This window comes from Canis lupus, chromosome 9 (genome assembly GCF_011100685.1).
Source record: "Canis lupus familiaris isolate Mischka breed German Shepherd chromosome 9, alternate assembly UU_Cfam_GSD_1.0, whole genome shotgun sequence".
Lineage (NCBI taxonomy): Eukaryota > Metazoa > Chordata > Mammalia > Carnivora > Canidae > Canis > Canis lupus.
In genome coordinates this window covers 12,828,965-12,844,372 of record NC_049230.1, presented here as the reverse complement: position 1 = coordinate 12,844,372, position 15,408 = coordinate 12,828,965, and the positions used below count along the sequence as shown (strand labels likewise).

The 15,408-nt window shown below is 39.7% G+C and overlaps 1 protein-coding gene across 1 annotated transcript; it reads left to right on the top strand.

Annotated features, from left to right (window-relative positions):
• The first annotated feature begins 1,572 nt into the window (after positions 1–1,572).
• Positions 1,573–14,119, top strand: APOH (apolipoprotein H). Its single transcript, NM_001003265.2, is given in 8 exon segments — positions 1,573–1,649; positions 2,318–2,494; positions 3,763–3,859; positions 5,191–5,267; positions 7,463–7,651; positions 10,488–10,667; positions 12,287–12,484; positions 13,968–14,119. Coding segments are annotated over 8 exon segments (1,038 nt in total). The 5' UTR covers positions 1,573–1,585; the 3' UTR covers positions 14,024–14,119.
• Positions 14,120–15,408: the final 1,289 nt, after the last annotated feature.

Here is a 15,408-nt window from a genome sequence, read left to right as displayed (position 1 = left end):
AGCTTCTCTCTTCTCCATGCATTAAAGGAATTCTCCACGATAAAGTAGAGCCTGTGGATGATCTAGAAAACCCTTTGAAAGGGAAGATGGAGTGTGTGTGTGTGTGTGTGTATTTGTAAAGATTGTTGTTTAATCACAGAAGGGGAAGGACTACGATTGTTTTCTATTAGTGGCAGTATACTTTTCCTCTTGTCATGGAACACAATGTTCATTAGAGGCATAGTTCAAGAATCACTGCCTGACAAGGATATTACTTAAACTGATGTATATCAAGCAACTTTAGACATCAAAGACCAACTTTAGACCTCAAAGACCTGAGAACCTGCAAAGACAGTTGACTCAGACCTTGCCATAACAAGGGAGGCAATCACTGTCATTTGCATTTGGCAGAGAGTCAAAGTCAGAGGAGTGGCCAAACTTAATTGTGGACAGAAAGGTCCAATTTCAGGTATGTCCTGATGGGAGGTTGTTAGTATGATAGGGATGGCGGAAGTGGACTAATTAGAAGCTGGGCATCCTATGCAATTCATTAAAGAACATATTTGGGTTTCTCCAGTTTGTCCTAAGTTGAGTAAATTGCTCAATTGCTCATGGAGGTCATGATTTGGCTTGCCAGATTGGTTGCTACAGAAACTAGGGGTCAGAGTTCTATTTTTATTTATTTTCTGGCCATCGTCCACTTGTATATTCAGTCCTTGAGAGCAAAGAGTATATGAGAGGATGAAGGAGTCATGGCTGGTCCTCTCTGAACCCCTAAGCAACATCATCAGCATTGGTCATTGTCTCCACCTACTCAACTTCTGTTCTTCTCTGAGTCCCAACTTGTAACTTCATGTCAACTTTCCAATTCCTAAAACAGATCTAGAAATCTGCCTAGACAGATCTAAGCATTAAGAATAACGAGCAGGACTTTGTGTTGACTTGATGTGAGAAGACTGTGGATTTAAGGAAAGCTGTAAACTTGTACCTGGAGCTCCCAGGACAGTCTCATTACTAATTGCAGCTAGAACAGAAATCTGGAAGAAAGCATCATTTTGTGACGGAAGATGATGAACTCGGTTTTTTTAGGCATTATAATTTTCGATGCCTCCCTGGTGGATATTCTTTGGAATCATACATCTGGAAAGTGGAATATCATTTTAGAGGTGTGGAGACTGAAACCCAGAGATGGTCCTAGGTTTCTACATCAAGATGGTGGGAGAAGCAGGTGCTCCTCACTTCTGATCCTCCACCTACTATGTATACAAAACTAAGGATGGAGGATGAGAGGTCTGGTGTAGAGGCCTGACAATCTGGGAATCACCAGGATTCTATCAGGAGTGATAACGGGCAGTGTTGTGCTGTTAAAATAAATGCTATGAAGACGGAAACCATTTGCCAAAGATTTCACAACAGACCCACAGAAGTGAAAGTAAATGATTAAAAAATAAGTCTCAGGGTTCCTTTCAAATTGTGATATTTTACCTTCTATTGACAGAGATAAAAGGACACAGGAGAAGAGGTTAATGTTTAAGCACTTTTATATTTACATCCTTCTTTTTAGTAGAGGAAACCACTTTGGTAGTGCCCGTGTGTGTCATCCATAATGATTTCTCTGGGGCTCATCTTGTTCTCGAGTGTTCTCTGCCATGTTGCTACTGCAGGACGGAGTAAGTATTCTTTGCTTTTGCAAATATAATTAATATATCCAACCCCCTAGCACATGACAGGGATCAATAATGATAATTAAAATTCTCTCTAGTGCAGATGCTGGATACCGATTCTTCAATATTGTCATTACTTAAAGCTCCCTAAGATATTCAGCCAGTTGAAGCCTCGATGGATTGACCTATAAAACGGGGATAACTATAGTATCCTTCACAGGGTTGTTGAGGAGATTAGATGAGATATTGCATATGTGAAATATTTGACATAGAACTTGGCATACTTTTGGCAGCATTAAATAGTTTTTTTCATTTTTGTGCTGAAAAAATGAAAAGCTAAAAGTTCAACTTTTAGCTGAGCTTAAAAGTGAAAATATAGAGTTCTTTTTAAATTTTTATTTAAAATCAGTTAGTTAACATATAGTGTATTATTAGCTTCAGAGGTAGAGTTTAGTGATTCATCAGTTGCATGTAATACCCACTGCTCATTACATCACGTGCCCTCCTTAATGCCCATCACCCAGTTACTCCATATCCCCACCTTGCTCCCCTCCAGCAACCTTCGGTTTGTTTCCTAGGGTTAACAGTCTCTTATGGTGTGCCTCCCTCTCTGATTTCACCTTATTTTAGAAAAATATGGACTTCTTAATTAACCACTTTGTGCTTTATTTCAGCTTGTCCCAAACCAGATGATATACCATTTGCCACAGTTGTTCCATTAAAAACATTCTATGACCCAGGGGAGCAGATAGCGTACACCTGCCAGCCTGGCTATGTGTTCCGAGGTCTGATGAGACGGTTCACCTGCCCTCTGACAGGAGTTTGGCCCACGAACACCGTGAGGTGTATACGTAAGTCAGTGCCTTCTCTCACTCGCTTTCCCTCATTGGATTCTGGACACTTGGGGGATAACCTACTTTGTCATGCTGGGGGCACAGAGGGCCAGCAGAGGCACAGAGGGAAGAGCTGTGAAGAAACAAGAGGACCTGCGGGGATGTTCATGGGAGGAGAGACCAGAGGCAATGGGTGCTGTTTAGAGAGGAGGAGGTGAGCATAGCCCAGAAGTAGGAGAGTGAAGACCTGCCAGGGTACAGGAGAGAGAAACACTGCAGAGTTTAAAAAAAAAAAAAAAGATGTACAGATACTCCAAAATTTAGATACCAAAGAGACTCTTGACTAAGTAAAACACAAGGAATCATCATATCTTTGGATTTTGCCTCAAAATTAAAGCAGATCTAATATAATCATCACATTATAATACCTCATAATAGATGAATTATATATGATTATCTAATCATAATTTATAATAAGTTACAATAATTTATATATACACATATTAAAAACTTAAGTATAAATTTATTGCCATCACCTCATGGTAGATGGTGGCTTTTCTTTATTCCTCAGACCATGGTTCTGTGGTCCCATGCCCACATTACTTTTGGCAGTCAAATATAGAGCAATCAACCCAATAGAATTTCTGGCAATTTTATGTAGAAGTTAAACAGTAAAAATAACAATATGGATCTATATGACTCTGGTTATTTTGATCATATGAACATGACCTTTGTGAAAATCACATATTTCATAAAAGTGATTTTAGCATGCTTTTTGATTTAAAAAGGACTAAACACGATTTTTAATAAAAAATAGCTATAACATCATAAGAGAAAAGCTTTCTTTAAATTGGTCATAAGCCTAGAACACTAACAATTTCATTTTTTCAAGTTATTTTCCACGTGTGTATTTTTGCATCGTTGCAGAGAGTAGGTACCATTTTATATTTTTCTATTTCATCTGCATAGCATAAACATTAACTGTATCTCCATACTCTTCATAATTCATATTCATATTGGCTGCATGAGAGTTCAACTATTGATTTGCCATAATTAATCAGAACAATCACCTGATGTTAAACATTTAGCCTGTCCAATTTTTGTTATTAGAGATAACAGTGCAATGAGCCCCTTTGTGTATATATCATTTGACTAACTTTGATTTCTTTTCTTAGAATAATTAACAGTAGAGTTATTGAATCAAAAAATAGAAATGAGTTTATATGTTGTTGCTTTAATGAAAAATTCTATAAATTGAAATTCACCTTTCTATCTTTAAATTACAGCCAGAGTATGTCCTTTTGCTGGAATCTTAGAAAATGGAGCTGTACGCTATACAACTTTTGAATATCCCAACACGATCAGTTTTGCTTGTAACACTGGGTAAGGACGTCTAGCCAACAGATACAGAACATTCTGTGCCTTTAAGCTAAACATCAAGACATATTTTATTTTTAGCCTTCAGGCTGGACTTGCTGAATACAAATCAATTATAGTCCTGTTTTTAATCTATACCACAGTGGTATTGGGGTTAGGGAAACCATAACAACTCGTGAAATGTGAAGTTGCTACTGCATTAAAACTTTTTTCTCCCAATTAATTACTTATCTGAGGAGGTACACTGGAATGATTAAAACTGGATAATAATTCCTAATCATCTCTGGGACAAAGCTTGGCATGAAGGTTAAGATACTTTAGGAATTGGACTTGGGCTTTAGTTATGAACCTAATTTGATTGACTGACCTGGGAGTCTCCAGAAGGAGTTTTGCTTTTGTTTTTTTTTAATTTATTCAAGACACAGAAAGAGAGAGAGAGAGAGAGGCAGAGACACAGGCAGAGGGAGAAGCAGGCTCCCTGCAGGAAGCCTGACACAGGACTCCATCCTGGATCTCCAGGATCACAACCTGGACTGAAGACGGTACTAAAGCACTGAGCCACCTGGGCTTCCCCTAGAAGGGAGTTCTTTGGTGAAGGTTGGCGTGTGGTGGTATAAAACATACTTCTGTTAATCCTCACACAATGCAGGACAGCATTCCCAGCAAGAAAGCATGTACAGCGGGTCATATATAGCTTATGTGCCTTATGAGCAAAGGCACTGCCAGTGACATTGTCAATAGCACGTCGTCTGTATCCTAGGGCAAAATTTCACTGAGACTTCTTGCTCGGAATTGGAAATTAAGAAATACTATGTGTTAAAGAGAATTGGACTCCTTTCATCTGAAACATCAATTAATTTGTGGGTCTGATGACAAAGTACCTTGAAACAATTCGCTTCGAGGAGACAGTGTTTTCAGTGGAAATATACTGCATTGTTTTTACCCATTTATGTCAGTAGACTGAATCGTTTCAGAAAATGGATAGCAGCCATGACTCAGTTTGATTCACTTTTGTGATCCTGAAGAAGAGACAGACGCTTCTTTGCTCCACATAAGAAGCTGTTAATTTGGCCTGCTGATTGGAAAGAGGGATTTGGGGTTTTGGCTTCTATGCTCATAGCTATGGAAACTTCTCATTCTTCTGTGAGACCTCTGCAGCCCTGGGTTGGGAAATTTGATGAGCCTTAAATGAGTGCTGAGCAACTCAGGAAAACAGCATTACAAAATAGGGGGAAAGTCGGTAGCATTAATCTGAAGCAATGCTCAGTGGAGAAGACATTTGAAATGCCATCAATGGATTCTTTTACTGCTTGATGGGTTCCATTTTCCCTTTTCAGGTTTTATCTAAATGGAAGTAGCTCTGCTAAATGCACCGAGGAAGGAAAATGGAGTGTTGACCTTCCTGTCTGTACTCGTGAGTCTGGGGGAACCCAGTTATGGGGAGACTAATTGGTTTGCCTGGGACTTTGCTGGTTTTGACACCTGTATGTTCCATACCCTGGAAATCCCTCAGTCCTGATTTCATTGGACAGTTGCTCACCTTTATGGGGAGTGTTCATTCTGATATCATCTCACCTTGGAAGATGCAACAACCCTTTTGGAATGACAGAAAGAAAGCATTTGACTTGTGAACACATTTGTATCCTTCACCTCGTGGAACCAGAGATATCTGGGTCTATTCATTTCATCACTCACAGTTCTTGGCAGGGGCTTGGATACATGTGGCATTGGTCAATCGCAGACTGCCATCATTTGACTAGAAGAACATCTAGTGAGATCAAACATCTTCCTCCCACTCTGGGACCTCATTCATTCATTTATACATTCAACCATTTGTGTTCCATAAACAGGTGTTGAGGACCTAATGTGTGCCATATCCTGTTCTCAGCACTGAGGCTACATGGCTCAGAAGACTTCAGTCTGCCCCCAGGAAGTATGTCTAGTGATGAGGGAGACAGGAAAGTAACCTTCACAGTGAGCTTGGACTCCATGTAAGGGCCTTGCCTCATAGGAGTGGGGTGGGATTGCCCCCCAAAACACTGCTGGTTTATCCAAGGGACACTCAGTCACGAAGTCAGAGTCAGCTCTGGGCATTGTTCATCTAGGGAGGGACGTTCTGATGTTCCCTAACTTGTGATTCATAGGAGTCCAGTACAATCATTGACCAGGAGCCCCCTGCATTACAATAATGGTTGTAGTTCTTTAACATTTCAGTGAGGCCTGTCCTAGCAAGAGCCAGTAACAAAGTAAAGCAATTTCAAATCAATGATAGTTTAAGAAAAGCTGAACTACCAAAAGTTTTTTTTAAGGGTAAATTAGAGTTCTTTTCTCAACACCAAAAATCACCATGATTCCTATTGTTTCCCTTGTAAGCAGATTTATATAAATTATGTAAAGTTACTTTTTCTTCTTGGTTACAAACAGAAAGTCTATTTTTCTTCAATCTCATCTAAGTGAGAACTTCTCATACTTTAACGTATGTATGACTCAACTGGGCATCTTGTTAAGATGCAGATTCTGATTCAAGTGTCTGTGGTGGGGTCTGAGCTTCTGCATTTCTTGTAAGCCTCCAGGCAATGCCCCTGCTGCTGGCTCACAGATCACACTTTGAGTAGCAAGGATCTAAATAATTCAAAAAAAAATTTTTTTTATGATAGTCACACAAAGAGAGAGAGAGAGAGGCAGAGACACAGGCAGAGGGAGAAGCAGGCTCCATGCACCAGGAGCCCAATGTGGGATTCGATCCCGGGTCTCCAGGATCACGCCCTGGGCCAAAGGCAGGCGCTAAACCCTGCGCCACCCAGGGATCCCTAAATAATTCAAATTAAATCACATTCTGGTCTGCACTGACTTCCTTTACATTGGTATAACTCTCCCTGGACTTATTGAAACCCCATATTAGTGAGTCCAGATGACAATCCCTACTATGCCTCCAGGTAAAGCTACTTATATAAGCTCCATACATACAGAGTGCAAAAGCAGGAGATATTCAATAGGAACAAATGTAAAACAGCAGTGGAACTGAGATGTCACAAACGACTTTGTACCAAGTGCTATCATCAGCAATTATTGCAGGATGGGGCAGCCCCGGTGGCTTAGCGGTTTAGCGCAACCTTCCGCCCAGGGCATGATCCTGGAGACCCGGGATTGAGTCCCACGTCAGGCTCCCTGCATGGAGCCTGCTTCTCTTTCTGCCTGTTTCTCTCTCTCTATCTCTCTCTCTCTGTCTCTAATAAAAAAATAAATAATCTTAAAAAAATTATTGCAGTATGGTTCTCCACCAATTCACTTCCAGAAACATCTTCCAAGTAGCATTTAGATCAAAGACTTAGGGAAACCTATGCATTGTGTCATTATAATAGGCAAATTAGTGGTAATGAAACTTAGATTCACTTCATTTTTCAGTCTTTGGACTGGTTCAGACATCTGATTTTCAAATCATATATTCTTGTGCAACTTCTACAATGGACTGTTTTTACCCTGGCATTTGATCAAGTTTTGCATTTTCTCGAGTTAATCTGTTTTTGTTTTTTTTTTTTTTCCTTTCTGGAAAGAGTATCTTTAAAGGACTCAACTATTTCATAAGAGCAATCATTCTTTCTTTTCCAGGTGTAACCTGCCCTCCCCCATCCGTACCTAAGTTTGCAACACTTAGTGTTTTTAAGCCATTGGCTACAAACAACTCCCTCTATGGAAACAAGGCTGTCTTTGAATGTTTGCCACACTATGCTATGTTTGGAAATGATACAATTACCTGCACAGCACATGGAAATTGGACTACATTACCAGAATGCAGAGGTAGGTGTAACAAGACAAAACTATTACAATAGTATAGAATCCCATGTTTGAGAAGTATAGAAAATTCTATCATCGAGTGTTTCCAATGGCCTTGTTCAACAAATGTTTATTGGCATCTACCATGTGCCAGGCAGTGTGCTGGGTGTTGGGGATATCAGACGAATGAGACCTGGCTTCTGACCTCAGGACAATTAAATATAATGCAATGAACTGTTTGGAGCTGCTTGGAAGAGCTTCCTGGAAGAGGAGAATGGAGAATAAGGAAAAGGCATGGAAAATCAGGGAGATGTGAGAGAATAGGGTGTGTGCATGGACAGTCGAATATGGTGGTGAGGCTGGTAGAGAGAAGCCAGGATTAAACTGGGGAGTACCAGGAGATGAAGGTGAAAAACTGGGCTGTAGTCAGATTGTCACAAGCTTTTACTAGGAATCACAAGAATATTTGATTTAAAAAATTATGAAAATTCTTCTTCTTCTATTTATTTTTATTTTTTAGAAAAAGAGCATGCATGTGCTTGCAGAGAGGGGGAGGGGCAAAGAGAGAGGGGAAGAGAGAATCTCAAGCAGGCTCCAGGCCTAGCACAGAGCCTGACATGAGGGTCAGTCCTACAACCCTGAGATCATGACCTGAGCAGAAATCAAGAGTCAGATGCTTAACTCACTGAGCCACCCAGGCACCCCGTTCCTCTTTCAATTTCACCTATCTTCGTTATCTTTGAGTTTGTCAACTACACAACAAGTAGCAAAATTATAGGCTTTATCATGTACACAAGGAGTTATACTGAGGACTACTACTTTCTCCTAAGTAGATATTGCAGATATGTCTTGAATGATCCAAAGCATAAGTGCTTTTTAACATGGGGAAACTACCAATAATGATACAAAGCACCTCTGAGGGACTGAAACTCTGGGCCAGGCACTCGTCTCCTGCTGTATATGTGTCATCTCATTTAATTCTTTCAATCCTAAGCAATAGGTTCATTTTTTTTTCTTTTTCAACCTTTCACCTAGATGGATCAACTGCCAAAATGTTGTGACTTTCTCTGTCTCTCTCTCTTTTTCCATAGACAGATGTTTTTTCTTCCTGAACCATTTGAAAATAAGCTGTACACATCATGACACTTACCCATAAATACTTCAGCATGAATGTCCTAAGAACAAGAACATTGTCACTGTAGACAAGACATTTAATGCATTTTGAATTATTAACAATAATGATTTAAATTATTATAATAATATAAACAATTAACAACATTAATTTCATGTGCAACCCCCCCCCCCCACATTGACCTGAAAGTGTTCAGTTTTGTTTTACATGAAATCTCATCAAGTGTCACACATTTGGTTTAGTGTCATGTCTCCTTAGTCTCCTTTGGTTAAGAATGGCCCCTTCTGACTTTATAATTGTCTTTCCTTGGCATTTTTATTTTTATTTACCTATATCCTTTTTTGAGAAAGAGAGAGAGTGCGAGTGTGTACAAGGGGTGGAGAGGGAGAGGGAGAGGGAAAGGGAGAGAGAGAATGCCAAGCAGACTCCATGCCCAGCATGGAGCCCAATGGGGGGCTCAGTCTCTCAATCCTGAGATCACAACTTAAGCTGAAATCAAGCCAGATGCTTAGAGGCACCTGGGTGGTTCAGTCATTAAGCATCTGCCTTCAGCTCAGGTCATGATTCCAGGGTCCCTGCTCAGTGGGGAGCCTGCTTCTCCCTCTGCCTGCTGCTCCCCCTCCTTGTGCTCTCTCTCTCTCTCTCTCTCTCCCCGCCTCTCTCAAATAAATAAATAAATAAATAAATAAATAAATAAATAAATAAATAAATAAATAAAATATTTTAGAGAGAGAGAGAAAGAAAGAAAGAGAGATGCTTAATTGACTGAGCCACCCAGGTGCCCTTCCTTGATATTTTTAAAGAATATAGGCTTGTCTTCTAGCATATTCCATAATATGAATCTGGTTGATGATTTACTTGTGATTAGCTTCAAGTTAAATAATTTTGTTAAGAATCCATTCCATCACATCGGGAGGCACCACTGGTCTTGCTTCATTTGATCCCTTGGTCAGGTGGATTGTTAGATCTTCTTTTGGTAAAGGCATCTTTTCCTCTTTGAAATTAGTAAGCAAATGGTGGGTAATACTTTGAGATTGTGTGAATATCTACTCTAGCTGGCATTTTGACATCCTCTGAGGATCCTTGACTTAGTCATGACACTGGTGGTTGCAGACTGGTGACTTTTTATCTTTTCTTCTTTATTTATTAGCTTGCACGCTTCTATAGAAAAGAGCTTTTCTTTTCTTCCATGGACTATTTTTTAAATATTACTATAGACTCCTAGATTCAGGTGCCAGCTAGAAGCACCATGTTTCTCCATATTTCATTCTGGCTTCTCGTATAGACGGAAGACATTCATAAGAATTAGATTTAACATCTGAAATCCAATAATGGTGTGCTAGTGCGTGTGGAGGGAGTCTTTGTGTTTTAATTTCATGGTTTGTTGATTAAAAGAGACAGACTTTTTTCTTCTTTCAAACCTGCCATCTTAGACTGCATGGAGATGAAATTTGAAATAAATAATACCTTGTGATTGTATGAGAGCCCAAAGAACTTGGTAACTCACTGATTTACTTTCAAAGTATTGTTTCTTTTTAATATCCAGGGTCATGTGAGCATAAGATAAGGGGGACAGAATTGAACACCTAGGTCCCTAAAAATTGCATTCCAGCTACAGGAACACCCAGTGGCTCAATGGGAGTAATGGAAGCTGGAAAGTAAATATTTCACAACTATGGGAAAGTACTACCTTTTATACTAATATGTCTTATTGAATACACTTTTTAGAAGTAAAATGCCCATTCCCATCAAGACCAGACAATGGGTTTGTGAACTATCCTGCAAAACAAATCCTTTATTACAAGGATAAAGCCATGTATGGTTGCCATGATACGTATACCTTGGATGGCCCAGAAGTAGTGGAATGTAACAAATTTGGAAACTGGTCTGCACAACCAAGTTGTAAAGGTATGAAATATGGGTGAGATCATAACTCATCTCTGAATTTATCCAGTGGATTACCCTTACTTGCCATTTTCTTGTGCCAATCATTTTCTGCTCATTGTTTAGACTTGCTTCAGTTATTGAACTTCAGGACTCACATGTGCATGGGGAGCTTCATGCTTAGGAAGCTTGTTTGAGATGATACTGTAGAGGATAAACAGATCCTTTGTAAACATTGATGATATGGTGGAAGATTGTGTGGGTTTCCTATACTTGCCTTCCTGTGAGCATCCTTTTCTGCTTTCTTCTAGTCTAGACTCTTCTCATTATTGCAAAAAACAACCAGACATTCAAGCTTGTTCAAGGAAATGGGGGTTTGTCATAAATGGGCAACAAGTGATCATGTGGACATGGAAGATGAGGAAATGAAATGCAACTGGTCCTCCTGAGGATTGGAACTGAAAGTCAGGCCCTATTGCTACTCTTTCCATATCTCAGTGGCCTCATGGTCTCTCTCTCATCTCCGTGTTTCCCTGCTCATTCACTTCAAACCTGGCTTGACTCTACACTAGGACCTTTCAGCCAAAGGATTCATCACTAACTAGCATTTTTCCCTGGAAACACTGGTTCCTTTTGAGTTAGGTGTCTATCCTTGATCTGGGGTCATGCCTATGCAAGAGTATTAGCACTGTATTTCTGCTCAGGTTGCCATAGGGCTAGGCAGTCTAAGCAGAAAAAAAAATTAGGCACAGCAGGCAAAATGATGTATAATTAGTGTCTTAGGTTGGGGTCCCCTAGAAGCAGAGCCTAAGACAGGGATTCAAGTGCAGATGATTTATTCAGTGAGTGTCACAATTTCCCTGTACCCCAGAATCATCTGGAGGGCTTATTTAAACCCAGAGTTTCTGATTCAGTAAATCTGGTATAGGACTTGAGAATGTGCATTTCCACCAAGTTCCTGCTGCTTCTGCTGATGATGATTCAGGGACTAAGTTTTGAACAAATATGTGGTCTCAACAGGAGACTGGTTTCAGTTTCATCCCCTTGGGAGCTCTAGACATGAATTCTACTCCAGAATGGATCCCACCAAAGGGCATGGGGACCTGCCTCTTGTATCCTTTTATTAATCAGTCATTGGCTATGGGCTGCTCCCTTCCCTGACCCTCGTGTGGGGGCTGATTCGCTCCCAGAAGAAGTGGCTCCCTTATGGCTGAGGGCAACTTTTCAGAGAAAGGAACCGTTATGAGCTATTATCAGCCAATGCACACAGTGGCTGGTAGATGGCTACACTAGCTTAATAAATGGGATCTAAATGGGGCAGTGGAGGTTTGTATGAAATGGCAATATCTAGTAGAAATTCTTTTTCACTGACGCCTAAAATCTGATGCTTCTGCTTTGATCCTCATATGTCACTACTACAGCGGGGAGAAAAGGGCATCTTGGAAGCCATGATTAATGGTTCTATTGATAAAGAATTGCTATTAGCACTGACACTGACATTAGTAACTATGAACATACTTGGAGTCTTCTTGTCTTGAGCAGTTTGTTTCAGGTGTACTCATCTACTAATTCAAATACTATGTTGTCCTTAAGAAAGACTAAATGAACTCCTAAGTCTTGACTACAAATATTGTCTCTTTCAGCATCTTGTAAATTATCTGTTAAAAAAGCTACTGTGCTATACCAAGGAGAGAGAGTAAAGCTTCAAGAAAAATTTAAGGATGGAATGCTGCATGGTCAAAAAGTTTCTTTCTACTGCAAGAATAAGGAAAAGAAGTGTAGCTACACAGAAGATGCTGAGTGCATAGATGGCACCATTGAAATCCCCAAATGCTTCAAGGGTGAGTCTAACACTGGTACTTTTAGCTAGGACTTCCACTTGCCCCTCACCGTAATAAGTACTTTAGTTACATAATAAGAAGCCATATCAGTTTGGCCATTGGATTTTTTTTTTTTTTTTGAGAGAGAGTGAGAGGGAACGTGTGCAGGTGCATGAGGGGGGGAGAGGCAGAGGGGGAGGGAGAAGCAGATTCCCCGCTGAGCAGGGAGACTGGGATCATGACCTGAGCCCCTGGCTGCTGGGTTTTTTAAAAAGAGGCAGGGACCAAAGGAAAGAGCACGATGAAGCAATAAATGGATTCATTTTTTTTCACTTGCAATAGCATCTTCCTTTCCAATTCTCTTCCTTAAAACTCAGGATTGCAATTTTATTCAATGAATATTGAGATGAATTATGCCGTCCTGTATAATTTCAGGTTAAGCTCAAATAAAAATAAAAATATTTCATGGAATATTGAATAATAATAATATTTGCTGCCTCTTGGTCCCAAATTATAGAGAAGTCACCTCAATTACGAAGTAACTCATGGTGATGGTGATTGGTTTATAGATCTTCTAACATTTTTTTCCCTTCCTTCAGCAATTCCTAGAGTTTGAAAAGTACCCATTAGAGCAAAGTACTCATTAGAGCAAAATATTTTAAGGAATATGGGATCATATTTGTGTGAGATAAAGAAGCATACAATGATCAGCATTTAGAACTGCCGACTTTTTAAATTTGGGGGTTTAGGGTTTAAATATCCTTGTACTGTAAAGGAAGAATGAGCCAGAGGCTGAAGTACTATTGGCTCTTAGTTTAGAAGTGTTCCAAGAATGTGGACAGCTCTATATTGGGCAGGCAGATTAGAGAAGAGAGGGTTTTGAGAAGTGACCAGCTAGAGACAGTAGAGGGAATGATAACTAGTACTCATACCTACTTCATGGGTTTGATAATCGGAATGATCCAAGCCAGAGTAAGTGCTCAAACAATGATAGTTATTATAATCAGTAACAGTTAGAAATGCACTGGATAAATTGTTATTGTTCAAAATATAGCAGACCCCTGGGCAGATGTTAAATATTGAAATCGACAGAGGACATGAAGTCTAGTACAAATCAGAATACAAAATATTAGGATAATAAAAAAAAAAAACAAGCAGAGTTTTGTTGATGTATTTCTTCAGGCTATTGTCTCTTACAATCTTTAGACAGATGCAGCACTGTTAGTGCATCAGTGAATAAATAAAAGCCTTATATAGTTTTTTTTTCCTTTTAATCTTGACTGTCAGAATTATATAGAACCTTTTATTTTCTCTCTTGGAAATGAGTGCCTTATCATTTCCCTGATGTTTTCTCCTAACACTTAAACCTCACAGTCAATGGTTTTATTCATATAATTAAATTTTCCCACACGTTTGTAAAATGTATTTGATTTGGCTTAGCTACTTAACAAATTTAAGAAATGATTGTTTCGCTTAGAATCTTTCTCTTTTCCTTCCCAAACAGAACACAGCTCTCTGGCTTTCTGGAAAACCGATGCATCAGATGTAAAGCCATGCTAAACTGGTTTTCAGATTCAGAATTAAAGGCCATACTGGAATCGGTGTCTGTCCAAGGAACATAAAGAAAGGTGGAAAAATAAAGTGACTGAAAACTTACCCGCTCTGTCACTGCAGTGTGGTAGCTTACTTTATGTTGTGTTATGTTATGTTAGCTGGTTAAGAAATCTGAACATTTGGAACATGGAAATTTTATGGCTGTGGAATGGAAAGAGTACACTTATTATCCAGGTAACTCAGTTCCCCTCTCCCTTGTTCTATTCTCAAATGCCTAAACCGACTGCAGTATTTTTCATAGAATGGTCCAGAGAACCATCATATGAGCCCTCAGCTCTGCCTAGCAGTCTTACCATATCTCTTCCATTTGTGCGCTCTCCTCCTCTCCAAGGTGGCTACTTCTCTTCTCAACCCTCCCCTAGCCACCTTCTTTCCCCTCACGCTTGCCAGATAATCATGCTCCTATTGCATCAAGAAAATAGAAAAGACCTTTTAAAATATGTTCCCATGGGGTACCCGGAAGGCTCAGTTGGTTAAATGGCTGACTCTCAATTTTGGCTCAGGTCATGATCTTAGGGTCCTGGATTCGAGCCCCATATTGGGCTCCATGCTCAGCAGGGGGAAGGGGGGTCTTGCTGGAGATGCTTTCTGTCCCTCTTTCTCCCTCTTCTTCTCCCCCACTCATGCACATACATGCACACACACACTCTCTCTAAATAAGTCTTTAAAATAAAATAAAATAAAATAAAATAAAATAAAATAAAATAAAATAAAATAAAATAAAATCATCTTCCTGTGACCAAATCTGTCAACTTACCAGTACCTGCACCAGGTTCTCTGCCCTTTGTCTTGCTGCAGTGGATAAACTCTGAGTTCCCATCTGGGGGCAAACTTTATGCACTGCATCCCATCTTGTCTCTCCTACTTAAGGATTTTCCCCCTGCCATGAATGATCTTCCATTTTAATTTTTTTTCTTTCTATTGGAATATTTCCATCAGTGTACAAATATTCAGTAATGCTATCCTTTACAAAAACGCTTCCTGTTGCCTGACATTTTTTTCCAGCCACTGCTCCATCTTTTCATTTCTTATTTTTATAAAAATACTGAAAAAAGCTGTTTCTCTTTGCCAGCTCCACAAATAGTACCTGCCACTTGAAATCTGTCTCCCCAAAGGTATTTTCTCACTGATGCTTTTTCATCAGGATTTGACCTGCTTCCTGTGATGCGGGTCAGATCTTTTCTCCAAGATGTTTCTCTGCTTCTCGCCCTTTCCTTCTCTCCCAGGTGGTGATTCAAAAGCTCCACATTCCCATTACTTAGCCTTAAAAAACAATTTTACTTTTTCTTCCTCAATCCTTTCTGTATTGTCTCTCCCTGCCCTCTGTCTGG